Source organism: Rhipicephalus microplus, chromosome X (genome assembly GCF_043290135.1).
Source record: "Rhipicephalus microplus isolate Deutch F79 chromosome X, USDA_Rmic, whole genome shotgun sequence".
NCBI lineage: Eukaryota > Metazoa > Arthropoda > Arachnida > Ixodida > Ixodidae > Rhipicephalus > Rhipicephalus microplus.
Window position 1 is genome coordinate 250,715,122 of NC_134710.1, and position 27,364 is coordinate 250,742,485.

Below are 27,364 nucleotides of genomic sequence, written 5' to 3' on the forward strand. Positions count from 1 at the left end.
GCTAATATTGCTGACTCGGAAAAAGGAGGTGATAATTTGCTCGGCCTTGTTCAAGCACTTTCTCACATGGAAGGAGTGCATTGCTGAAAGGCTGGGCAGGAACTCTGTGCCACCATTGTGTTTAAAGTAGAGCTGCAACAGGATGACAGCATATGTTGCTGCACTGTCAGCCACTGAAATGAGCTCGAGATCACACACCATCTCATCGCCACTTGAGCACAGGTCCTCATCTTGAACATCAGCTATAGGTTCCTCAAGGCTGTCCTCAAGTTCACGACAAGACGTCGATTGCTGCTCAGCGTGCGCGGACATGTGCAATCGCTGGATTGGCTTGGCTAAGCTAGGCTAAATTTGGCATTTGTTTCATGCTTGCTAGACTGCCGTGGCCACCTCCACCGTTCTTCGATTTTACCCGTTTTAGTTCCATTTAACTGATGTAAGTGAAAAAAAGATGTTCCGATTACCCGAAACTTTTTATCATTAAATATATAGAAGACCAACCAAATGTGCCGGGATAGTTTCGTTTATGCGGCTTTTCAGTTTAACCAAGTTTCGTTTAATGAGAGTCCACTGTATTTTGTATTTGAAAAACTACCCCTTATACAAAAAAAAAAACTGCATATTTCAAGTCAGCCCAGAAATATATGTAAACTCACCAAGTTTCACCAAGATCAATCAAGAAGTAAAGAACTATTTTCAAGAGCCCTTTAAATCAAGCCCATTATCAATCATAGGACAATGACAATTTGTGCTTCATTACGATGAAGCGCTGCCTGAAGGTGATGCGGAAGGACATTGGTAGGTAAAGTTTCATTACATGGAAATGAAGTTCGCAGAGTTTCCTCTTTCATCAGAATCAGAAATAAGCAACATTTAAAAAAATAATAATAATAACGCTGGCTCAGTATGTATTGTATGCAAGTTAAGGCACTTCACTGTCCTTTTGACAATTTTTTTTTACTTTAAAACCAGTTGATTGTGGGTGCATGGTACAATTAAGGCAAATACTTTCAACTGAGTCACCAAAGCATTTGGTAGTTCCTCCTGCCTCTTGCTTAATTCGACCCACTGGACAACAAATTTCGTTAACCCTTTCAAGGTTGAATTAATAGAAAAGTAAATTGTAGCTACATGTATAGCAAGCACATTCTTTTATTTTGTACAAGTATTCCATGCACTTTTTTTCATTCCATACATGCTTTGAGTATAGGCTTGTGCAAATATTCAAATGCTTAGAATATTCACACAAATATTACATGATTCAAATTTGCTTAGATATGAATTTAAATTATGAAAAATTTCATCGAAATAAATAGAGGTACATATATTAATCCGCATGTGTATCCCTGTGAAGGTGATTTCCCAGCAGTGAAGTGATTCTAAGCTGTGAAAATACTTATTCAGAGAAAATACGCACTCCCACAAAGCATCACTTTAAGAATAAATTAATATATTACGGTCATATAGAATTATTCCTTTGAGTTTAAAAGCTTCTTATGCTAGCTTATAAGCTTAAAGAATAGTAAACTTTAAGACAACATATTTTACAGGTTATCACTAGCATTCTACCGAAAATGAAATCCTGCTGCTCATCTAAATTGTTTCCATTTCCTTTGAAGCAAGAAAGTTGGCATTTGCACAGGCCTCCTTTCAAATAAAAAAAAATATATATGTATACTTCTGGTTAGCTAGGCCATAACAAACATGCCCATCATTTTTCCCATCAAATATTGGATATATATACTAAGTTCAGTGAAGAGAATGCCTTTCAGCGTTTTGGAGCAGCGATTGGAGCAGGCAAAATCTGTTTTCGGAGCAGACACCTCTGTGTTTGGAGCATGCAGGGCTTTCCATGACACACACAAAGGGAAAAAACTTAGCTTTAATTTACTTTAATGAAGCTTAGTGATAGAGCATCGGACACATTATTTGAAGGTCGCAGGTTCGAATCCTGCCGGTGGCCAGTTATCTTTTGATCCACTTTTCTTTCTTCACATATGCATTACAATAACTTCTAATAACCCTCTGTGCTTTCCCTGGCATTATTATCTGTTAGTTCTCATTATTATGTCTAATAAGGAAAACGAGCCCTTAAATTTACACTTTCCCTCACTCAGTTTATGTAACAATTTATACAGAAGCAGCAAGCACACAAAATAAGCACCAAAAACAAACACAAGTAGGAATTTGTAAAGATGTAGTGACATAATATAGTGAAGGATACTGCACCAAGCCAGCTGCAGCATGAAGTTCACGGCAACGCACACACACACATGCATGAGAGCGTGCATGAACATACAGACACATTCAAAGTTCGTTACAGTAAAACCTCGTTGATAAGTAGAACATACATGCCAAGAACCAGCCAGAGACGGGGCTAACTGTGCACTCAACGTCGTATGCCTTATAACCACCAAGTACATAAGCGTGCGCAGAGTACGCCATCAGGAGGAGGAGGGGGGGGGGGGGGGGGGGGGCAAAGGTTCGTCAAAGCACTCCCTGCCTATCATGTCAATGCATGGGGCTGACTGCCCCACTCTCAAATATGTCAATGTGTGTGGCTGTGGGGCTAGCTTTGCCCCCCCCCCCCCCCCTGTTGCACATGCCTATGATGTGCGCCAATACCACTAAATTAAGAATAAAGAGTGCCACAGGAACTATTTCCTAGTATGCACACCACGAAGCCATTTCTTTTTTTTCGCCAATCTTCAGAAATGATTGGTACTCCCGCACGACTTTTTGACGGCACGCTGTGTCAACACTAAAGAGCATTTCGAAACTACTGCGGGGTCCGAGATACTCACCTAACAAAGCAACTGGCATAGCGACAAAACGAACATAATCGGCTGTCTGCAATAAATATGTACCACAATCTGCAACTTAGCAAAAACTGACTTTTTTTCAGACGGGGTACGGTCGCAGGGAGCCGCTCGTCTACTGGCTAGTTGGCTGCAGTGATTTGTCTACTTGACGTGCACACCGTGCTGAGCCGCTTGCGCCCACTTCGCTCAGACCATGCACAGATGTGGCAAGAAGCCTGTGGCGTTAACACGACGGGGGCGCGTTTGGGGTGCCACCTCATGAAAGCATGTGCTACGCTTCCTGTCTCGGTGCCCGTGATCTCCAATGCTCATCTCCACAAGAACGAGCTGCTTTCGTTCCTTCAAAGCCGTACACGCTGAAGACGGTCCGGCACAACGATTGAGGTGGCAAGCGATAGGCGCTTCAGCGCTCTCATGTAGTCACCGGCTATCAAGTGTGCAGTAGCTGCTTAAAGAGGCGCTACGACGCCACACACGTGGGCTTTTCGTTGGCGATGTCACAGTGGCGCCGCACCTTTCTGTAGTCACCATATCACCTTTGTTCTTTGCAAATGGTTATCAAAAATGGACAGTCACAATTGCACGATAGTCTGAATAATTGATCAGCCGATTTCATGTTTTTGTAGCAGTGTAACTGTTCACAAATGCAGCAGTGCATGTGTACAAGATGGCGACCATCACGTAATATCTGCTCACAATGCGTGCAGTCAACATTACTTTTGGTTCCAAAACCACCTTGTGGGGCACAAATGGCACAAATTAGACAAAAAAGGCCCTTTTGGAGCAGTACGACGCAATTATTTCCAATTGACACAGGTTGGTGCAGGCTTCCCACCACTGTGGAGTTCAACTGTGAATTATTCGACCAAAATTACTATTTGCTTGGAACTTAAAATTCACTATTCACACAAGCTTATATGTCTATGTACTGTTCATTTCCAGGCCTGAAACTGCTCACTTACATGACCACCAGCTCTTGTTGATGACCTCATGGTGGATCCAATAATGTTGTAGACTTCAAGCTGAAAAAAAAAGGTAAAGGTAACCGCTTCAAGCACAAAAATATGTTAAGAAACATCCCCATACATGCAATAAGAGCAGCACAATAAATTTACGCACAATGAAAGTCCTGCAAGAATAATATTGACTGGATGTCATTGGGACCGCAGGTCAATTTCAAACTGAGTGGTTTGACCAATTGAACAATGCACAACACAAAAAAACACTGCATCCAGGCAAAAAATTTCATTGCAAGAGCACACTATCTTTATTTAACAAATTGAATAACAGAAAGTGATCAGAGGTGCTGGTTCTCTGCGTGTTTGGTTGTTCGCAGCTCTAATAGTCACGTATTCCAACCAGCCATGTAGTACTGTATATAATATTGATCCCACATACATACTGGTCACCCCTCTGAATTTTTTCTAACTTTTTCCCACAACAATGATTGCACCCTGAAATGGCCAATGCAGCAAGCAGTGAGTGTAGTCACACTACCAAATGTTTTCCATATTGTGAGATGGTTGTGCCTCGTCTTTCATCTAGCTCTGTGCAGTTTCCATAAAAAGTGAGATGGAACTTACATGTCAGCAATTAAAGATTACTGATAATGCAATTGACTACAGCAGCTGCACAGCTGGCAGGCATGAACAGGACCCTGTCCAGCATCATTTCTCCAACAGTAAAATTCCAAATAATATAGTGCAACACTCTGCCAATTATTTTAAAGTCCGCTAGAGATTGTTTCCTCTTCTTTCTGCAATTGATGCGATATACCCAAATTTACACCACTGGCTGGTTTCAGGATCTTGAGCTGCATAGTTGCTGTGGCTACTACGGGAAGCGACTACACTGAAACCTCGTTATAACGAAGTTGAAGGGGAGCCACAACTATTTTGTTATATCCATTATTTCGTTATATTGATTATAACAGTTTGTGGCAATGTATGCTCAGATGGGCGCATACCTATAAGCACGCAAAGAAGGAAACGGCCTTGCGGCCCAATGTACTGCTACGCGAACACGCGTGCCACGGAAAATAAACTCGGTTCAATCTCATAAATTCGAACTTTCAGGTGATTCAAACTCACGCTGAGGTCCCGTCAAAGCTATGTATATTCCAATGAGCGAAAACGCCCTGTAGTTCGAACGCGCAAGCACTTGCGACGGTTAATTCGCACATACCGCGCTGCGAAAATGGTCTCAGCACCATGCCCAATCCCGCAGTGGCACCTCTCAACGCTGCGCGCGAAGAAGGAAAAGAAGAAAAGGAAAGAAAAGACTGTGGCGTATTGTTTGCTCTCTCTCAAATGCCGATCTGCGACGCGCCTGTTCCACGCTTCTCCCTTTTCCGTCTTTGCACGTAGAGACCCTTCTTTCAAGCCCGTGCGCGGAGAGAGAGGAAAAAAAAAAGCTGCTGCGGAGAGTCCTCCGTTCTCGGTGCAGAGGGTAGCAGCCATGGTAGCAGTGGAGACGCAGTTGTTGCCATCATGAGAGGGAAATCACTTTGCACCGCGGTGCCCCATCTAAGTGATGTGACCCGCTGAGCGCTTCGTCAATCTTCTCCGCTGGCTGTGTGAGGAGGACGGCTCTCTCAGCCGCGCGGGGCGTGACTAAGGTCGGCGTGGGAGCTTCGAAAGAGCCACGCCGAACGAGCGTCAAACTACGCAGAAAACGATATACCAAACACAGTACAGTCGTTTTTTTTTTTTTTTGATAGACTATTTGATAGACTCATTTAGTTCGATATACCCATTTACCTGTCAATTTTACTTCGTTACAACGAGGCTTAAAATGCATGGCTTTCAATGAAGTTTTCAAGAGAAATTTCATTTACTTTGTTATACCCATTATTTCGATATATCCCATTACGTTATAACAAGGTTTGAGTGTATATGCCCATACACGCGCTCGCGATCACACTGAAAGTAGGCTGGGTGTTTGAAGAAAAAAAAGTGCTCAAGGTCATGAAATGTGCATAACGTGTACCATCCCTACCTGCTTAGCTTCCAGTACACCGGTCGGGATGAGAGAATAAAGAAAGCAATCCCAGCTTGCGATAAATCTTTATCTCTGCTCGTACTTGACCGATTCTAAACATTTTCTCGGCAGTCGATTTGTTAGGCAATGGATTTCATTAATGAAGCCATTCGATAGTTACTTGGAAAGGTGTTTCAGTCTAAGCAGAAGCAAGGATCAGCTTTTACGTAGAATCTGAGACCCTAAAACTTACTGTGATCACTTGCGAGCTTTTCCAACACCGCAGCTTTTTTTTTTTTTTCAGAACTAAATTTAATGTATTGTGCTCACAAAAAAGGCTTGTGGTTAAGGTGAAAAGATTACATTAACTTCTCTGTGCATAATAAATGTGTGAATTTGATTCCCACTTAAACAAAAATTGCAAGATTCACTAACACAAGCCTCAACTGCACGGGCAGCAAGTGCCAGGTGCCCATCGTCCTCCCAGACTGCCTTGGCATTGCCCGAAGCGGGCTGGCTGATCCCTCCAGATGAGGACACGCCTAGAACGCACACCGCCTGCGTCACAGCCACTGCCATGTGTCCACATCCCAGGGCCAGCCGCACGAGCCGCTGCAGCCGCACTTCACCTAGTGGCTCCAACACAGGAAGGTTCAGGCACTTGCGCACTAGTGCTATTTCTGCACAGAGTGTTTTCCTGAAAACAAGGGTGTAAAATATATGTCACCCACAAAAATGTCGCTCACCCTACTTTCGCATGAATTAGTAACTTGTAGAACAGCAAGCCTAAATCGGTGGTAGTCCACAGAGATGAGGATTGTGTGCAAAACGTTTCAGGAAAAAAATGAGATAGGACATAGTGAACACACAAGTAGCTACCCTGTTGAGGATAAAAGCAGTTAAAAGTATATTCCTAGCCACAGTACAACAGTACCAGTGGAAATTTTTGATGCAGCCTCTTGCTATCTCACCTTCAGAAATGCTTCTCCAAAGTGCAGAAAGAGAAGGCCAGCAGCCAGACGGCAGCTATCAATCATGCTTGCCTTCATATGAAAGAATGTCGCTTAGGAAGGCAAGGAACTTTTTATCGACTAATGAGAGGGGTCTGCGACTATTCCAAATTTCAAATAATTTTCAAATATTGTTTGCCGTTTCTTTTTACAAGAATTTTACAGTTCCGAGCATTCGAACTTCCCGAAAACAAATACAGTCAAAATCCAATTGGCAGAGGACCCTTCAAATTTTATATGCTTTTCCCCATCACACTCTCAAATTGCAGCAAAGCTGCCTCTCAGACTACTACCATTGCAATGTATTGACTCGAGAAAACACTGGTTTCAACAAGGAGATGGTGAACACTACAGAATAGGGGTTCAGTTGACGCTTTCATTACTGTGCAAAAATTGCGATTTTTCATATGTCATAGAAAGATAGCTTTTGCCAGTTCCAATGTACTCCAGCACGCATTGCAGCACACCAAGTGTAGCAGAATGAAATGCCCTTTCCAAAAAATATATGTTGTACAGCAACAAAAATATATTGAAATGAATAAAGATGTGAAGAGTAATTTCGGTAGCCAGCTAGTATACAGTGCAATTAAAGAACTACAGTCGAGCCCACATATAACGGCCCCACTTAAAACGAACTTTCACTTGAAACGAACGATATCCGCGTGACCGTGTAAATATACATTGGTTCAATGGCACAAAATCCCACTACAATGAACGTCTCTGAGCGCCACTGATCGGTTACAGCGAACCGAGTCAGCAGTCCGCCGACTTCCCAGGAAACCACTTTCGACCACTGATCAGGCATCCGCGAAGTGCCCATACATTCTTATTGTTAAACGCCGACCCTGTCTCCGCAACCCTCTAGTTGCCTCTCTCCCCAACCCTAGGAGGAAGGACAGCTGTTTCCTTTCTCCATGCCCCGACTGCTTTTTGTTACGCACCCCTTCGTCCTTTGTCCCCCCGCCACTCTGAGCACCCCGCATCACCAGACGATGCCCGTGTTTTCACATTGCCCCCGATCTTTGGAAGACCGCTCGGCCATCTAACCTGTTTTTGATCGCTGGTACTGACGTTGGCATTGCCAGCCTGGAGTGACCAGACCATTTACCAACATCGTTGGCCACCGACTGTATCCGATAGTCTGCGTCTAGTGCACGCGCAAACTCTACCCCACCGACTCTGATCATTTGCGATTCGTTTCGTGTTTAGGACTTCTTCTCGCTCACTTCGCACTCGGCTCAACATGCCTTCCGCGTGCGTGTGGAAGCGCAAAAACAGCTGTTAATTTGGGCGGAACGAATCGCGAAATATCGAAGTTCGTGAAGCCCCGCAAACCAGCCGGCGCAACAAAACGATTTTTTGACCACGGCCGCCGATTCTTAGAACACCGCCGCGCGCACCGATCCAGGCAGCCATGCTTCGACTTCTGCGCACGTAGGCACTCTTTTCAAGTTTTTCTACGTGCGAGTTTTGCGGACCTTTCAAGCAAGCTACCCAACCTGCCTCCTTCCAGTGTGTTTTGGTTTTCAAGGTCACCCTCCCACTGCATTCTCCCCTCTCTTTATCGCAACTCCTTGCCCTTTTCTCGCAAGTCTGCTCTCCTCTCTCGATCCCAACCCCTTCGCCCGTCTCCACCGCTCCGTGACGCCCGCCACGCTGGCTCGAATTATAGTTTCGTTTTCTGACTGAAAACGGACCCAGAGCTGTTCCACGAGTTCTGGCACGTGTGTCGCGTGTGCGCGCTTTGCTCGCTCTTGGTGTGCGTATGTGGTCATGATGGCCGACGGGAGGACAAGCACGCTTTTTCCTGCCGCTCAACAGAACGATGAAAGTGTGACCGCTTGAGCGTAATCAGCACGTTAGGTGCGGCGTTGCGGAGCGCTTGCTCATAGCTGTTGACCACGTGGCAGCGAACTTGCCGCTTCGGGCGTCACGGTATTCAGCTGTGAAGATGGTGAATATTTCGTGGGCGGCGGTGATGGCTACATGCGCACGAAACTGTTTTCGTGAGGCCGACTTTGTTGACATCGGGCTCGATGCCTAGCCTGAAGCTTCCGAACTGCGGCAGCGATTTGTGGCAGCGAGTCGTCAACTCCGACCTGGGAGAGCGGATGGGACATCTGTTGCGATGGTTTAATTACGGCCGATAATAATGCCGACACTGCGGAACCGTGCAAGGATTGGGGCATTGTGAATGAAGTACGTGGCGAGAGCGATTTGGAGGAATCGTATTGCGAGAACGACGAAACGTTCGAGCTAGTGCCTCATGCAGCTGACGCCACGGGCCTCGGCGAACGAGCATCCTGCCGTTTTAAATGAACTCGAGACCGCCCTTATCGCTTCTGTTCTTTGAAACACGTGCATCACGGATTTTTGGGGGCAAAAAAAGTTTGTGTTTTCACTCGCAACTTTTTTAAACGCTGTGTCATTCACTACGAACTTCAGGATACAGTGAACGAATGCCACGTCACGCGCAGCCTTAGACAAGCAGGTAGAGCATGCAGTTTACAACTGCCATATATATCAGGCAGCTGACAAGTCTGCCAAACCTGCATTTTCTCCGTTGCAGCCAGTCCAGTGGCCTGATCGGCCTTGGCAGAAACTCGGCATGGACATCATCGGTCCTTTGCATAATGTCCCGCAAAATGCCCGGTTCATTGTTTCTCTCATCGACTACCATTCCAAATGGCCAGAGCTTTGTTTCACACATACGGATACTTCTGAGGTCATCATTGAGTTTCTGTCTTCAATCTTCACCCGGGAGGTTTTCCTGATGCCATAGTTACGGACAATGGTCCACAGTTTCAGTCCCAGCATTTCGAGGCTTTTCTTTCACAACGAGGAATTCAGCACTTGAGGTCATCAGTTTTCTATCCCCAATCAAATGGGCAAATCGAGCGCATTAATCGCGTTCTGAAGGAACATATCCAGATCGCCCAATTCGAGCACAGTCCCGTTAAGCAAGTCTTGACTGAATGTTTAGCTTCGTACAGGTTCACACCACAAGGCACCACTGGAGTGTCTCCTGCTCAACTTCTCCATGGTAGGCAACCGCGAGTTGCTCTCGACATCGTCTTTTTGCCTCGTAACATAGCAGTGTCTTCTCCTGATCAAATCCGTACCAGGTTTTTTTCTCATCAACAAGCAATGAAAAAGTATATCGACACCCGTCGAGATGCAAAGCAGTGCAAAGTTCGCACTGGCGATCTAGTCAAGGTTCGTGTGCCAGGCAAGTGCCCCAAGTATTGCGGTCCTTACAAAGTCTTGGGCCAGGTTAGCCCCACTTCTTTTCGCTTAAGTGATGGTAACATCTGGAATGCTTTGCGCCTTGTTATTTTTCATACGGATTCGCCTTCAACACCTAAAAGTTTTCCCCATCACGTTCTGTCCACGCCTTTCAACTATGCATCAGACTGTTACATGTGGCCTCCATGCACAGGCATTTCTTCTTCAAGGGGGAGGAGTTACCAGTCGGTGTCGCTGGTTCAAGTACACCAAGTCATACGGTTCACATCGAACCTTCAAATATGGCTGAGACCGTTGAACCGGACTCTGGTCCGCAAAATTCTCCCGAAGCTCATGCTGCGAGCTCTGATGAGACCGCGAATTTTAACGCTCGTTCAGAGCCTTCACAATCTTCTAATGCTCTTGATGTGTCACATCAGAGCACAAGTGACCAAGGTGCAGAGACACCCGATTCTACACCCAAAAGGGCCCGCCCTAAGCGGAAGCGGCAGAAGCCGCGTCGGTTCGAAGACTACGTGACGTAGAAATCTTGTTCATTACTGTTCGTGAACATTATTGTTCTGTGCAAAGGTCCAATGCATCCAAATCTATATTGTAACGAGTTGTATACAATTTTTTAGTGCATTTTCAGGACTTCCAATGTACATTTTTTCAATGCATTTTCAGGACTCAGTGTGTGAGTTCAGTGTGCCGTGCTGTGAATTTTCATATGTTCTAACGTACATACCTAGTATATACTTTGGTATCGATCAAGTATAAATATAAACAGTGTATAGGTGAACTTTTTTCGAGGAGGGGATGATTGTTGTGTTCTGGGTTTTCGGTTTCGGTTTCGGAATGACATGTGAGGATGCCAGGGGGCGCCGCTCTGGCATCTAGGATTTCAAGGCGACTGAAAAATAAAAGCAGTGTGTGTTGGGTAACCATGGAGTGCGGTTGTTGTTCTTTTCTTCGGCGCTTCGCGCCAACCCGCGTGTTTCGGATGGTCGGCGTCCCCGCCGGTCGCGTACGTCTCCGTCGGCCGTCTTCTTCTGCTTCGTCGGGACCAGCCAGCCCCCAACACAGCGCATATTTCTTAGCATTTTGCACCTCATACTATAAAAAGAACGATATCGTGCACTGTTCTGAAATGCTTAGCGCTGCTGCGTAGTCATGGCCAAGATGTGCTCCGGGGTCCTTCTTGTCGTTAGCAGAAGCTCTGCAGTCAGCACCAGCACAACGTGCCCCAGCGAAGTGTAGACCTCGCACATAACCAGAATAGCTATAAGACTGTGCACAAATGTCAGCAGCTACACACTTGCGGCGAAGGAGACAACTTGAGGCCGTAAACAAAAAAAAAAAAAAAAACATGAACAGCTTCGGATGTCTCAGGCTGACGTAAAATATCGTCACCATCAAACTTGAAGCTGAGGCACAGTCATCCTCGGACTCTAAGCTCATATTCACTCAATTTAGGTGCGGTTGCAAGACAATTTTAAACGGCGCATCTTTTTTGCAACGCAGGCGCACACCTATGCGTGCGTGACGGCGACAACCTAGGAGCGACTAGCGACACCAGTTGTGGCCCTGTGTAATATAACGTCATTAGAGACTGTCACGTCACCCGTATTGCACATGCCTGGCCTGAGCGACGATAATATTTTGCATTTCACATTCGATTTGTCGCATGCACCATCAGTAAAACAGTCCAAGAACATCAGAGACTACAACAAGGGTAACTATCTAGTTATTAATAATGAACTGTGCTCCTTTTTAGACATTTTCTTACCAGGTTATCTTGGGCGCTCAGTAGAAACTAATTGGTGTTTGTTCCGTAATAAAGTGTCTGAACTAATTCATCTCCATATCCCTCTTCGCCGGGTGTACTCCAATAACCAAGCTCCATGATATAACAGATACTTAAACCGACTTTCTAAAAGGAAAAAAACACTTTTTAGAATCGCTAAGTATTCACTTAAACCGGCCAACTGGACAAAGTACAAGACAGCCTCTTTAGCATATTCGCGAGCGCTAAAGGATACTAAATCTTCGTTCTTCAATGTAACCCTGCCGAATATCCTGAAGACTAACCCTAAACGTTTTTGGAGTATAATGAAACTACTTAGCACCAGTAAAGTATCATTGGTTACACCCACCGGCGATCCTGTTCCCGACCATCTTTGTTCTACTGTGCTAAATGATACATTCATTAGGTCGTTTTCTTCATCTAATTATACCCAACGTCCTGAGCTTCAGTCGTACAATCATTTTGCGATGAATCCCATCACGTTTGACTCGCATGGCATCATCACGATTATCGACAACCTGAAACTAACGTCTTCTCATGGTATTGATGGAATTAATAGTAAATTTTTAAAGAATACGAAAGAATACAGTTCCATCATCCTTAAATGCATATTTTCACAATCGTATCATGATGGTGTACTACCTGAAGACTGGAGAACTGCTGCGATTATTCAAGTACATAAAGGCGGTGATAAACATAGTCCATCTAACTATCGTCCTATATCTCTCACATGTGTACCATGCAAAATAATGGAACATATAATATTTTCTCATCTTGTTAATTTTTTAGAAGATAATAGCTTTTTCTCTTCAAATCAGCATGGCTTTCGAAAGATGTTTCTTGTGATACTCAACTAATTTCTTTTACTAATGATTTGCATTTATCTTTGGACTCTGCTTCTTTAACTGACTGTATATTTCTTGACTTTGCTAAAGCGTTTGATTAAGTTAACTATTCCCTGCTCTTACATAAACCAAGTGTTCTAAAAATTGACCCTGCAGTTTTTAACTGGATTCGTGCATTCCTTTTTTCTCGTGTTCAATTTGTCAGCACTAACGATGTTAATTCTTCCACTGCACCGGTTGATTCTGGGGTTCCTCAAGGATCAGTACTTGGCCCCCTGCTATTCCTAATCTATATAAATGGCTTACCTTCTACTATTACTTCCAATATTTGTTTGTTCGCTTACGGCTGTGTGATTTACCGTAAAATATCTAATGACAATAATATTCATTCTCTGCAGGCTGATCTCAATAATATGCTTCATTGGTGTCATATTTGGAAAATGGAACTAAACATTCAAAAATGCAAGTCTATGAGGATTTCTCGGTCGAGTACAACTTGTCCAACTTACTTTCTTCACAGTCACCCCCTTGAAACTGTAACATCTTACCGGTACCTCGGCGTCCACATAACTAACACTTTGTCCTGGAATTTACATACAGAACATATAGCGTCCAAAGCTAATAAAACACTGGGTTACCTTCGAAAAAACTTCTTTCTTGCTCCATCATCACTAAAGTTATTACTATATACCACATACGTCCGTCCTCAAATGGAATACGCTTCATCTGTTTGGGACTCTGGTCAGGTAACATTATCACACATGTTGGAATCCATTCAAAATCGTGAAGCTCGTTTCATTTTGGCTAACTACCATCGTTCAGCTAGTGTCACTCAAATGAAGGCATCTCTAAACCTCATCCTACTAGTTACCCGCCGAAAGCGCACTCGCATTTGTCTGTTTCATAAAATATTCTATCATAATCCGAAACTCCGTTCCCGTTTAATCCAAGCTGCTCCTTCATTTCTCTTCGCCATAATCACCAACAAAAAGTCACAGTCCCCCATTGCAACACAGTAACATATGCCCAATCATATCTCCCAAGAACTTGTAATGAATGGAATTCCCTGCCTGCATCAATAACAAGCATCAATGAACCCATTCAATTTAAGAATGTCCTTAAAACAATGATTATCTAATTACCCCCTGTATGTTTGTTGAACAGTTTATTTGTATTGCTTTTTGCCTTCACCATGTAATAAAAATAAAATTAGTGTTATCATTTGCTTTATTATGATGTGAGTTGTTAGGAGTAATAATCTTTGTACCCCAATTAGTGACAACATTTTTATGCCATTTGCTTTGTATTGCTTGTTTTGTTTTATTGTTGGGCATGCCCTTCCCCTCTGAAATGTACTGTGTACCCTGAGGGTAAAATAAATAAATAAATAAATAAATAAATACAAGCAAAACCAAAAGCGCTGGAAACTGGCTGAGAAGGCCACCTCCACACTTTAGACATGCGGCAGACCTTCGGAAATATTTTTTGTAGAATGAATTTTCCTTAACTCCTAGCAGCAACTCTCTATTGAATAGCTAGCATACATTTCTGGCAATTATTACTGCTCAACACACTCAGACTGCGAAGCTGACACCTTAATTTGATATTTGACTTGCAGAGATTGTTTTGATTACAGAACTTTGATGTTACTGTATCGTAACCATGACAGGCACAAGTTTTTGTAAAGTTCACCCGCCCATTTGCATTTTTCGCACAATACCCGTACAGTGGTTCACACAAGGTCTGTCAAAAATCACTATATCACCAAGATGGGCAAACTGAAATTGATTCTGAAAGTTGAGTGGCTGGACTAACTACTAGAAAGTGCTGTGTGCACGAGATACGCATTCAATATGCCAAAATCAACGATCCAAAGCGTACATCACTGGTGATAAATTTGAAGAGGCGTGAAAACGAAAGAGTTAATTTGAAAATTTTGAGCACCATGTGCGAATGCCAGATTCTAATTTTGCTGCAAATCCGTGACAATGACAGCCCTAAAGCGCGACACAGACGTGCAATTTTCCGTGCGATGCAGCGTGTGGTGTGCCATGGTGCGGAGTGCCGCATGCGACGTTTTGGGACACACGAGGACGAAGGAGCTATCAGCGGCTGGCTCCACCCACATGCGGCGCCTCGGCATGCGCGGTCGGATGACTTAGTATCCTCGTAATGAAACTCAAAACAAACAACATTGCACAGTTGCGCTTCCTTTCATAAAAATAAAAAAATAATGAATAAAACTTCGTGAATGACAAGCGCGTCGCAACAGCGGTAACAGCTGATTATTCACGACTCCGACAGGTAGGCCTAGCATGGCGGGCGCCAGCCGTCGCCTACCCCGTTCTTACGCGAGCTCGCCATCGAGCGCTTGTTTTTGACAGTATTATTGAGCTTTGCACTCGTATGTAATGCGTTTGCATACGCTATTACTTTCTCGGTGCCATCGATGTGAAGAGTGAAGGTGGAAGCGAAACGAGCCAGCGCAGATACACTGGTAGCCGTGTTAACCTGCGAAATGAAGCTTGCATCGCTGCTCACTATCTCCGGTTTCAAAACGGGCTAACGTTTTCAAAACGGGAGTTGTCGTGCAGAAATGGCACACTTCAAACATCACTTTATTCAATCCGGAATAATATCACGTCATCAGAGAAATGTACTCGATGTTTGTCACGCCGCCACAGTCGGTGATGTCAGCAAATCCACGCTAACACCACTCCATCGACTCGCTTGAACTGGCCTAGATCACAGGTGATGGAAGTGGCTACAGGGAGATGGCGCCACTAGCGACGTGACGTCACTCGTCTGCTTGCACTGTGACTGGCTGCTGCCATGCAGCAGTGCGATGCGGCGCCGAATATATCTGGCCAATTTGATGCTTGCCGCACTGGCTATGAGGCGGTGCGATGCGATGATACGTCACGAAACGTCACCACTCCGGCTGTCACACCATCACACCGCACGGCGAATCGCATGTATGTCTCGTGCTTTAGGGGCCATAAAAGCAATGCAGTGTAGTGACACTAATGAGTGGCAGCTGAAACAACCCAGTCTCGCTACTTCCAGGGCAAAAATAAACTGTCTCGTGGTCAACTTGAATGTGCGCCTGCGAAAAACAAGACATGCTTCCCTCCAACACAGTGATGATGCACGGGCAGCATATTGCATGCTTTTCCCAACCTCAGTGCGTCACGATTTACCCATTTTTTCTGCGAATATATATAAAATTATTAAAGGACAGTCTAGCAGAATTCACAATGATTGCGAACCTCCGATTGCCAGTTGCTTTTGCAATCAATGCACTTGCACTGCTGGCGGAGTTCTTGTCTGTAACGTCTCTTCGAAAACTTAGCTCGAAAACTTTAATGATCATGTTTTCCAGCAAACTCACCGCGAATTTGTCACACTAGAAATACTTAAATTCTTTATTTTACCTCAAAAAAAGGCCGAATGATCGCATCATGACGTGCTGATGCAGCGAGGAGCACCCGACATGCTGCCCACGTGTCACTATACTGTGTTGTAGTGAAGATGTCTTGTTTTCCAAAGGCGTGCATTTCAGTGTTTTTAGACTGAAACACTGATATGGCCAGAATTTTTTTTTTAAAGCAGTGGCAGCAGTGAGGTCCACTGTTCCCCCATGCTTGTGGCAAAATACACACCAGGTATTGCTGGAAAACGAAACTGTTGAGCAGTAAACTAGCCGGCACAGCTAACAACCAGGCCTAATTACTTTAAGTAATTTCAAGTCCCTTGCATACCACTCTGTTAATTAGAAAACCCACTTAATTTGAAGTTTTCTCACAGCCACAGTGACTTCGAATTAATGAGGTTTTACTGTACAATGTCGAACAATGACCTGAAGGCCCATTGTACGACATTGCTGACCAGGGGTACAAAATGTAAGAGAAGTTTATAAAATGCTAGTCGTCAGACACACCAGTACAACAAAAACGTAGCTTACGATCCATATAGCACAACGCTGCTTGTCAGGCAGTCAAGCACCATGGTGTCTCCAGAGAGAAGTACATCTTCTAAACCTTGCGTGTACTGCACCATGCAAGGTATGGCCAGGCACACATCAAGCAGGATGTCGCCAGCTCGCTCCCGTTGCAAGCTGGCCAAATTTTTGGCCAGCAAAAGATTCTGCGTACAAAATTAGCACATTGTAAAACTAAGATCCAAAATAATTAAAAATGACAGTACTTTTTTGAAGGATTTGAAACTAGCCACACAGATACATTACTACTTCATACTGCGCATAGACTGCAGTCTAGGCACTGCCAAGTGGGCACATGATGGCATCGCCATGGCGACTGCATTAAAGGGGCCCTGCTACACTTTTAATGGATTCTCTAAAGAAGCTTATTGCCTCACGAATTAACTGTTGCGAAAAATCCATCCTGTATGAGCGAGTTGAAAAGATTTGTTTCACGATGCTATTGCAGTCCCTCTTTTTTTTTTTTTTTTTTTTTTTTTGTCACGATGAAAGAGCTCGACACTAAGCAGGGAGGGCTGACACAGGGAAAGAAAATACGCCATGTCTGCCTTAAAACCTTGAATACTTTCTCTTTTTGCCAAATGCAGGTCTTTTCAGCGCGATCGTGCGCACAAGCTTGGACAAGTCTCAGCTTCCCACGGCAGCAACAGAGCACGCCATGCTCAAATTAGCCAATGGCTGACACAATGGCTGTGATGAATAATTTTTGAACTTGTTCCATCTGTTGTTCAGAAAAAAGAAAGCAATTTTTAGATGACTGAGAATTTATTGTAAATTCCAGGCCGCATGCTGTGCTATAATATTTGGCTCGCATCTTCTCGGGAGCCTGAACTACTTATCGGCAAAGTTTTCTGATTATGCTCAAAAAGTTTGGGGCAGCTTTAAATTATGCAGCTCATGATGCTCAAATGAGCCAAGAAGCAAAAGGACAAGTGACCTGGAATTTACAAATAATTCCCAAAGTCCCCTAAACAATGTTCCCTCTTCTTTTTACAAATGATGCCTTGTACCAAAATTTTCGGTCATTACATGATTTGAGCATCTTGAGTTGAAGAGCTGCCAAGGTCGCCGCAGCATACCGCCACATCCGTGCACATGCTCTAGTGATCACACTAAATGTAAGCTGTGTGTTTGAAGAGAAAAAAAAGGGGGGAAGGGGGGGGGGGGGCTAAGTTTACACTAGCCTTTCAAAGCTTAAACAATGGTATGATGAAGGTGGTGGATCTTGTGGGCTCAACGTGGCTCTTTTGGCTGATGTTAAGTCTTTCCTTGGTGTAGGCAGAGCAGTCGAACCACAGCCTGTCACAGACCTTGCAAGAAGGTCCAGACTCCAGCACCAGAAGCTGGCTGTGGCACGCTCGTTAGAAACACGTGATTTTCGTCGTTCATATACTCGGCTCACGCAGAGAATAAACTAGAGCAGCAACTGTGAGGACTATCACCGTCGGTGGATGTAGCTGATACACATCAGCCCACAGGGTTTCGCAAGTCGTGATAAGCAATGGCGCAGAGGGTTTTTTTGCAGACATCCGAGATTTAACCCCGAACTTTAAAGTTTTACTCTTGAAAATAAAAAAGGATGTCAGAACACACACATGATGCAACTTCTCTTTTCCCTTACTACGATACCTCCCTGCTTAGCTTCCTGCCTGTGCATCACGACGAGATAAGGGTGAAAGCACCCGCAGCATTCAACAGACCTGTGAGTCTGCTTACACATGACAGCTTATAAAAAATTTTGCGGTCGTCGATTTGTAAGGAAATAGACTCCTTTAATGAAGCTATAATGGTAGCTTAGCATTGCAAGACCCCTTTAAAATTGCGTCTTAGTAATGTACAGCTTTACGATCCCGCCACTCTTACCACGACATGACGCTTAGCAATAAAGAAAACTTGTGAAAAAGAAATTCGGGTGGTGATGCCACATGAAGATTCCCGCACCAAACATTTCGATGTCAGTAATTTTGAGGGAGTCCACGAGTCCCACGTAGCTTCCAATCAATAAAAATCAAGTACATTGTAATCTGTGAGCTAGAAAATTTTATCGAGCCAATGCCACCAAAAAAACATTTTTAAATTTCTTACGTACATCATGTGCAGAGACTTTGGTGCAAAATGTAAAAATGAAACATCAACCTTGATTTTTTCCGCTGATTGATTGATATGCGGTGTTTGATGTCCCAAAACCACCGTATGATTATGAGAGACGTCATAGTGGAGGGCTCCGGAAATTTTGACCACCTGGGATTTTTTTAACATGCACCCAAAGATTTTTTCCGCTAATAATGAACTTGTGATGGTGAAACATATAGCATTAGAGTTCTCAGAGTGCAGTTTGTTGATCTAAACCAACTCGCCTTTAGTGTCCCTTTAAAGTACCATAGTATTCCACTCCCTTCTGTGTACAACAGAACAGAGACCCAGCTCAAGCTTCAGTTTCTAAATGTTCACTGCAAAAAAGAAAAAGAGTACAACAGTAAAAACACCTTAGCTTCCATTCCAGGGTCAATGATATGGCTGGCACTGAGATCCAAGTCCTTGTCAAGATCTGTGCTAGCGTCTGACTTGGGCCCCAAGGGGTTTTCCAGAAGTGGGGTAGACAGCTGCTCGAGAATGGTACTGCTAGGGTTCAGCCATAGCTGCCGCAGCTCTCGTGTGTCGTCCCGACGACGTTCTGATGAAAAAAAGTTAATCACTTGTGAGCAACAAATTAACCATCCAAGATCAATGGTCGATTTCTTCCTCACAACTAGTAAGCAATTTAAGTGTAAAATCATGTGAACATATTAGATAAAAGTAAGGAAGGCTAATGTTTGCTACAGCTGGACTGAGCTTGCAAAAATCCCCTTGAGTCTGAGGGTAGCTGATGGAATTTATGCAAGTTTCAGGCACTAAGCCAAACCCACACTACAATGTTACCATATTTACTCGAACCTAGGATTTTAAGCCGACCCCAGAAAATCCGAAGCCCACGAAACAAAAACTTGCCTCGAATGTAGGCCGAACAAAACAGCAAGGACAGCGTTCACAAAGGAAAAACATTTATTGACCATGAAGATGAAACAAAGGAGTTGGTTCATGATGCAAATAACTTGAAAACATACAGCCGCTAGTCCTGTTGTGTGTCTTCGTCGTAGTTTTTTTCGCGCTGCTCCTAGTTATTTCCATCATATAAGATGCTGCACTTGCCCATGCCACGATCATTCCGAGTCGTCACCGATTCCCTTGATGCCGACTTATTTGTCACTGTGTTCAAACAGTGCACAATCCTTGGTGCCATCAAGCACATTGGATATGCCGCACTTCTTAAAACAGCACACAATCAAAGTTCCCAGGTTGTCAGGCCACGCTGCAGCCCCTTCAGCGACGCACATTTTTTTCGTCCATTCCAAAGTACCGCCCCGCTTGAACATTGGATGATGACTACGCGGCTAGGACAACTTTCCTTTTATAAGCGGCACTGAAATGACACCACTTGTTTGGCACCATTGAGCTACGCCACACACAGACCACTCAAAGGGCGACTCAAAATGACAAACTGCTCGCCTCAACACTCTCCACAATGATCAAAATGGCGGCCTCACGTGTGTACTTATAGGGTCAACTTCGGCAATTTTGTGAGGTCAATGGATCTCATTGAAATTTGCTGGGTACGTTCCTTTGCACATTTCCATAATTTGTCACTAATTACAGGCTGGAAAGATACTCAGATTCTTGAAAAATCAATTTTATAGACTGCGCCGGCTCTTTCAACTGGCTTTCAAAAATTATTGGCAACATTGAGTGTGCCAACATTTACATCAATACGACGGAAGTGACAACAGAGATGCCACTACATCATCTGCTGTTCACAAGGCAATGATTGAGTGTGTTGCTTAGCCAACGTTACGTTCATTCGGCGAACGGAATTGTTCGTTGTGGGTCTGAGTGCGATGGGTGGCAATTGGCGTTGTGTTGTGGTTTCACGCGATTCCAGAAGTCGCTAAACACTCGGACCTCACAATTACCCTTGTCTAAATATTATACTGTTGTAGCTATCAGTGGTGGCTCACTGAATGCAAACTTAATACCACACCGGCTGAAGGGGGTCCCATATGTGAACATTAATGTAGTGTACTAAGCACGCACATTACTGCATGTAAACACCTTTTATAACTTATACAGGGTCCACCGTGATTGGGCCTAGCGCACCATACGAAAGGTGGCTGCGTACTTGCCTAAAAATAAATTCCTTCAACCCTGCCACCAACCCTCCCACCGCAAACTTCGCTGTTGCCATGCATATGCGCTCTTCCTATAGCGATATAAAGAAGCTTCAGTTAGCCTGCAAGCTTTTAAGCAGTAGCATTTTAACAATCACGGCCCTACAACTTTGAACAACCTGGACAGGTGCCGCCATCTGATAGTGAAATGCACAACTAGCAATCGCCAACCATCTTCAGCAATTTAACTTTGCCTCCACATGCGTCCGAATCTATGCTGGCATTTTCAGACATCTCCAAAAAGCTTGTGCACATAGCATGGTCAGTAACACGCATGGTGCAGCTGTTGCGATGAGGTCACCTTTGCCCAGAGAGTCTGCTTTTCGCCGCTTTCACAGCTTCCATACCCGCACTGTCGAGAGCGGCCTGCCTTGCACAGTTTCCAGTTTGCATGATTTTTACCAACATCTTCACCATACGAAGGCAGTGCTGCAGTTGGGTTTCAGTGCTGCGCTTTCTTGCTTACTTAAAATTGTCCTCCACTTTTCTGAGTATTTCTGCTATCAGGCCGATGACAGGAGACTCTCGGGAACATAAGAGCCCCATTACTTTCACATGGGCAGAAAACCACCGGAGTTGGCCTTCAAAGGGAGACACTAAAGGCAAATATTAAGCCGATGTTGATCGCTAAAATAGTGATCCAGAAACCTCGTAGTGCTACTTTTGTGCCAATGAAGTGCTTATTTTGAAATTAAATCGCGTTTTAGCAGTCCACATCGCGATAGCACACTTCAAATCCCCCCCTCCCTAAAAGTGTCTGTCTCATGTCACTGTTGACGTGCACAACGTTGCCCGGCTTTACTGTGCAGCTGCCGACACTTGTAGAAGCAGAGCGAAAATACTGGGAACCACACCAGCTACGGCCATTGAACAAATTTGTGCCATAGCCTTCGAGATGGCAGGCGTGCTTGGCTTGACTGGGCCCACTAGATGGCACGATCTGCCCAGTTTAACCAATTGAACTTTTGAACCACATGCGCCATTCCCCATGGTGATGCCTGGCGGTTCTTTTTTCGATGAATCAAACAGAAACAGACAAGCAGAATTTTTTTACGTCTCTTATGCATAGAAGGTTCTTTAGTGCAGCTTGTTCGATTACTAGTGATTAATTGTAGACGGTAACACTGACGTCATCGGGATCATTTTGCGAATGTCCTACTCGTGATACGCGTGTTCTCATGCACTTATCTTAATTTATTGGTACATAGGATTGTTGTTAATAATGTAGTTTTAGACGTTGGAATACACTGAGCTTTCACTCTGACACACATTGTTATTTGACTTTAGTGTCCCTTTATGCAAGGTTTTGGCTTGGCTACTAACGGCTATAATGCCGTCTAGGTGGCACTGGTTGTGCACTATTTTCTCAATTAAAAATGGCCCTTTCTTCAAAAAACCCCTGAATCTAAGCCGACCCAGGCATTTGATGCAAAAAAAACTAAAAAAAGACAAACAATCAGCCTAGATTCCAATAATTATGGTACTTTTTTTCACATCTTTGTATATACGTGCATTGAATTTTGTGCTCATAACACACAAACTGACACTAAGTTCACATGATGTGAAACATCACAAAAAAGCACCGGATGTGGTTGAGGAGTTACTCTCATAGCACTGAAATGCAAACTTAACAAAATTCTTCAATCTTTTTTTTTTACAGGTTTTACTAAAATTATCGTAGCTCTGAGCTACAAAACAGTGACATGTAATGACTTAGAAAAACTAGTTTGAGTGGTTAGTAGATGCTTAGATGCCTTGACGACTGAGGCCCCCCCCCCCCCCCCCCCTTTATACATATCTCTATGCTTGATCACTGCCGGACTGGCAAGGCACGCAGCATTTCATCTTACGGCCTTCACAGTGCGTATGTTTCCATCTCCCGCCGCACCACCGTGTTGTGGATGCGACTCTGCCATTGCTCGCCGTTGCGCTTGTGACTGCAGGCCATGCAAAAGTAGACACTCAACAGAGGAAAAAAAAAAAAAAAAACATCTTCAGACCCCAAGCAGCAGGCAAAAACGCTTTTAACTATGGCAGGGTCACTGCGCCCCTCGCGTTGAGCAGTGGCTCTAACGACGGAGAAACGCTAATATTGCGCTGAAGTCAATCGCGAAGGCCATAAGACAGAACACGCATTTCTAGTCCGGCCGTGGCTTGATGACGTTTTACATACAAAAAATTGGCCCGAATCTACATGTTACACTGTAAATGTCGTCGAAAGACGATAGTTTTGTGTCTAGAGAGAGTGAACAAAACGTTTATTTGATGTTCTGCGCAAGAAAATCGGTGAATGGTATTCTGAAGACGCTATTCTGAAGCGTTACAGTGCCTCGAGCGTGTAGCGGAGGCGAACAAGCGCATCTAGGCACGTTAGACACGAGCGCCATCTGGCAGTTCGAAAACAAAGGCGTGCGTCACTGCGGAGAAAGATGCGCGCCAGTCTCGGAGGTGATAAGGTGTAGAATTCAAAGCGACAGGCAGGTGCCACCACCGCGTCGTCGTAGGAAAGAGTTAGAAACACCTTCTTGAGCATCGCGTTGCGCTGTCAGCGCAGCGCGAAAAACGCTACAGTCCTTAGAGCTACTTGTGTGTGCCTCTTCTAGTATAAAGGCAGCCATACAAAACATAGACGTGTTGTTATGGCGCCTCAGATATGCACAATATTTGCTTTTTTAATTGACAATCGCATAACTATGAACGCAAAACCTTGAGCAATATTGGTGGACGCTGCGGATGGGGTTGGCTGTTTGGTGCCTATTAAGGCATTGTTAGGGCGGACAAACAGACAAATGTACAGACAGACAGACCAAAATTTTTCCGTCGAAGGTCTCCAAGAAAGACTATTCTCTTTAAAACAAAAACAACTTTTTGAGGCATACCATAGTGAAGCCTGGGCCTTTTAACCTGAGTTAAATGCCTTTCACCTCACAGCAGATACTATCACAGTAAATGTAAATTATGGGTGTAACAAAACAATGAATATAATGTATGTATGTACGAATGTATGTAATGTATGAATGTATGTACACTATGTAGGTTGACCCTCACCTCAAATAGCAGGCAAAAAAAAGAGAAAAAACACATGAGCACATGGCAAAGACATTTTTGATGTAGTCAACATGTTGACTGACTCCATAGTTGGAGTCTGCAACCATCCATTCCAGTACTTCTCTGGAGGTGGGTGGAGCAGAGTACATTGGTTTGGGAGGAGTGCTGGGAGCAGGCAAAAGTGCTTATTGTAGGAGGCTTGGGGCAGCCAAAAAGATGTTTTAGAGCAGGCTTAGAGCACCAGACAGGGCTTTTGGAGCAAGTTTCGAGCAGTACGAATATTCAGAGCAGATTTAGCCCCGTTTAAAGCACTTGAGAAGCAACATTTGTTCAATGCTGCATTTTTCAAACACTCTGCTAAATTGTGCAATAGCGTCATTATTGTGAAATATATTATATGGACACTCTGGGCGGGTTTTTACCGTTGCCGTCATGTCCCATATAAATTTCAAATTGATAACATACCCCCGCGTACCGCATGTTCTATCCAAGAGTAAAAGCGCGCGAGTGAGGGCGACGAACACGGTTGAAGCAGAGATTGTTGTATTTGTCACAGAATGGAAACAAACCGCAACTTCTGAGGAACGGTAATTGAACGGTCCCACGACGAAAAGGTAGGAAAGGGGCAACTTGGTGGGATGCGTTTTTGGGATGCAACACCAGCGGCCCTTTTCAAAGAAGACGTGTGATCAGAGAAGAGGGGAGAGCGTCCTTGACATCGACACGCCTTTATGATCTAGAGGACCACCCGTAGAAGAAAGACAGTAAGCCGCACAAACTGCCACCCAATACAGCAGCAGCGTTATCTACCTCAGTTGCTGAAAAACGTTAGCACGTGCGGGGTGCAGAGGGAACTCTTTTTGACTGTCCATACTTGTGTTTCACTGCATGTTTCCATTTTTTTTGCTTTTTCTTTCCTTCTCTACGAGAGTTGTGTACACAGTGAAATAAACTAGTCTTTATGATGCGTTTGTACTGAGCAGGCGTCTGGATTCTACATCGTTGTCTTAGTAACGAAAGTGTTTGCCTCCCTTCTATTCCGCTACAACAGAGAACAAATTATCTAGCCCATCTCCCCAGCTCAGAAGGTGCATGAAATAGCATCAGATACCCTTGCACGGGAGGCCTGAAGTCTAAGCAGAGAGGTAGCACTCCACCCGTCTTAGAAGAGCACCCCAGGACACTGCACTCGATCAGTAAGGAAGGAGGACGGTTGCCTCGGTGACCGATAAGCCTTTGCACCGGCGCCGGCGCGGCTACAGCGTACTACGTCGTTAGCGTGGCTTTGGCCACTCGCCACTCAACGTGGCATGTGCGATCCCATCCTTATCAACTGCATGCGCTTAACAGTTTCCTGTCTGGAAAGAGGTCGTTATCGAGCTTGCAACAAATATCGCGTTTGCTTCCTTGTCCGTAAATTCAAAACCTTTTATGATTTTATTACGCGAGCTTTCACTTTTGCTGCCAGTGCGCTGTCGTACGTAAGCTTGGCGAGTTGTCGTGGTTGCTGATTTGTCGGCCACGAACGCGAACTTCGTATTATGCACGCTGTTCTTGGTTCACTGCTAGCGCTATCTTTTTGATGCCGAATCTTCATGTTTTGGACAAACTTTCTGTGTCAACATACCAAACGGCAAGCTAGGCCTAATCGGCGTTGGTTGCACTTCGAGATTGGTAGTGGGCACGTGAATCTAAGTTGTGGTTTGGTACCGAATCAACGAAACTCTTTGCTGTGGCCGCACTTGACAGGAAGGGATACATATCAATGAAAATGAGGGCGGCACCTGTAGTGCTCAAATAGTGGTTCGCGATTAGATTGCGATGTCTCAAATTGGGTGTGCGCCTATAAAATCGAATGGTTGGGGTCTTTCAACGCGCCAAATTCTGGACAAGATTTGACAATTTTTATGTAATGTGCATAACCGAGGTGGTCTAGTAGTCGGCGAATTTCCGCGATGGTGCTCCAATTTGTCAACCCCCCTCCCCCACATCCTTTTGCATTCATTTCATTGGCAATGCGTGTCTTAGAACATTAAATTCTTTTAACATTCGGAAATTTAAATGTTAGCAAGCATGCATCGCACGTTTCGATTTTCGGACAAGCGAAGCTGCATGTTAAACCTGTTTTCCACAAGTGTGGCCCTTCAAAAAGGTTGTTTTGGTAATAGTGCTGTACCGCTTATAGTGTGCATATTCGCGATACCCACAATTTACGTTATAAGCGGTCTATTCTGTACTACAGTCGAATCTCATTATTTCGAACACGCTTAATTCGAACTTCCGGTTAATTCAAACTCGCGATGAGGTCCCATCAAAGCTATGTGTATTCCAATGGGCGAAAACGTCCAGCAATTCGAACACCCAAGCACTTATGATAGTTAATTAGAACATACCGCGCTACGAAAATGCTCTCAGCACCCCGCCCCATCCCGCGGCGGCACCTGCGACAACTCAATGCTGCCCGCGAAGAAAGTGAAAAGGAAAAAAAAAAAAGGCTGCGGTGGCATTTTTGCTCTCTCTTAAATGCCGATCTACAATGCGCCCATGTCACACTTCTCCCTTTTTAGTCTCTGCCACGTAAAGACCCTCCTCCTAACGTCGCGCTCCATGGAGGAAGGAAAAATATAGGAGAGGCCATGACGTCATATTCGTGAAGCCGCCGCATCGCAAGCACCCGCACTACCTCCTAGCAGAGAAGCAGATAAACACTTCGCGATTTACGGCCAGCAGCTGCCGCAGCGGCCTTGGAAGCATTGTTCTTTGCCGGCAGCGAGTCAATCCACGAGTGCTGCTTCTTTTGAGTGTTTTTTTAGAAAAGCTGTGCGATGCTCAGCTGTAGTGTATACTCAGTGCGAATCACGTGCGTAGCCGGATGTACCTGGTGGCACTTTTCACGTACGTTCGCTTCACTGTTGATGGCATTTGCATGCAGAGCTCTAAGCTGTACGTCCGTTGGTTCTTACTCATTGTGTCAACTGAGAACACACAAGAACTTTCGTTTTTACTGTTGTAGGCATCGTGTTGCGTTTTTAGAAGTTGTGTCGTTCATATGGAAGGACAATAAACTCTTCCTGTGACCGGACTAAGTGTGCATGCATTGTATGATGTGCGCTCGCTGCGTGTTAGTTGTGTGCGCACTGGAAATACACACTTTACGTGCACGATCACGTAGACAGTACAGCTGTGCCGTCTTACCGACGTGAAGTACGTCAAGTACTAGGCTGGCGTTGCACGAAATAGCTACGAAGCAAGCTCTCAAAATCGTGCATTGCCACACTGACACTATATACGAGCAAAGAACTGCTAAATCGGCTCGTAGATCAGGAAATATGGCTTAGAGAAAAGAAGGCCTTGAGGTGAGTTCGA

The 27,364-nt window shown here is 44.5% G+C and overlaps 1 protein-coding gene across 4 annotated transcripts in view; it reads right to left on the bottom strand.

Moving 5' to 3' along the window:
* poe (E3 ubiquitin-protein ligase-like protein poe) overlaps positions 1-27,364 on the bottom strand; it is a 567,105-nt gene that overhangs the window by 480,066 nt on the left and 59,675 nt on the right. For all 4 annotated transcript variants that reach the window (XM_075878938.1, XM_075878937.1, XM_075878939.1 and 1 more), the window contains exons 5-8: positions 19,175-19,362; positions 16,653-16,834; positions 6,237-6,498; positions 3,785-3,844 (exon numbers count right to left, since the gene is read on the bottom strand). In XM_075878938.1, the coding sequence (XP_075735053.1) occupies positions 3,785-3,844; positions 6,237-6,498; positions 16,653-16,834; positions 19,175-19,362 (692 nt within the window). The remainder of the gene's footprint in view (positions 1-3,784; positions 3,845-6,236; positions 6,499-16,652; positions 16,835-19,174; positions 19,363-27,364) is intronic.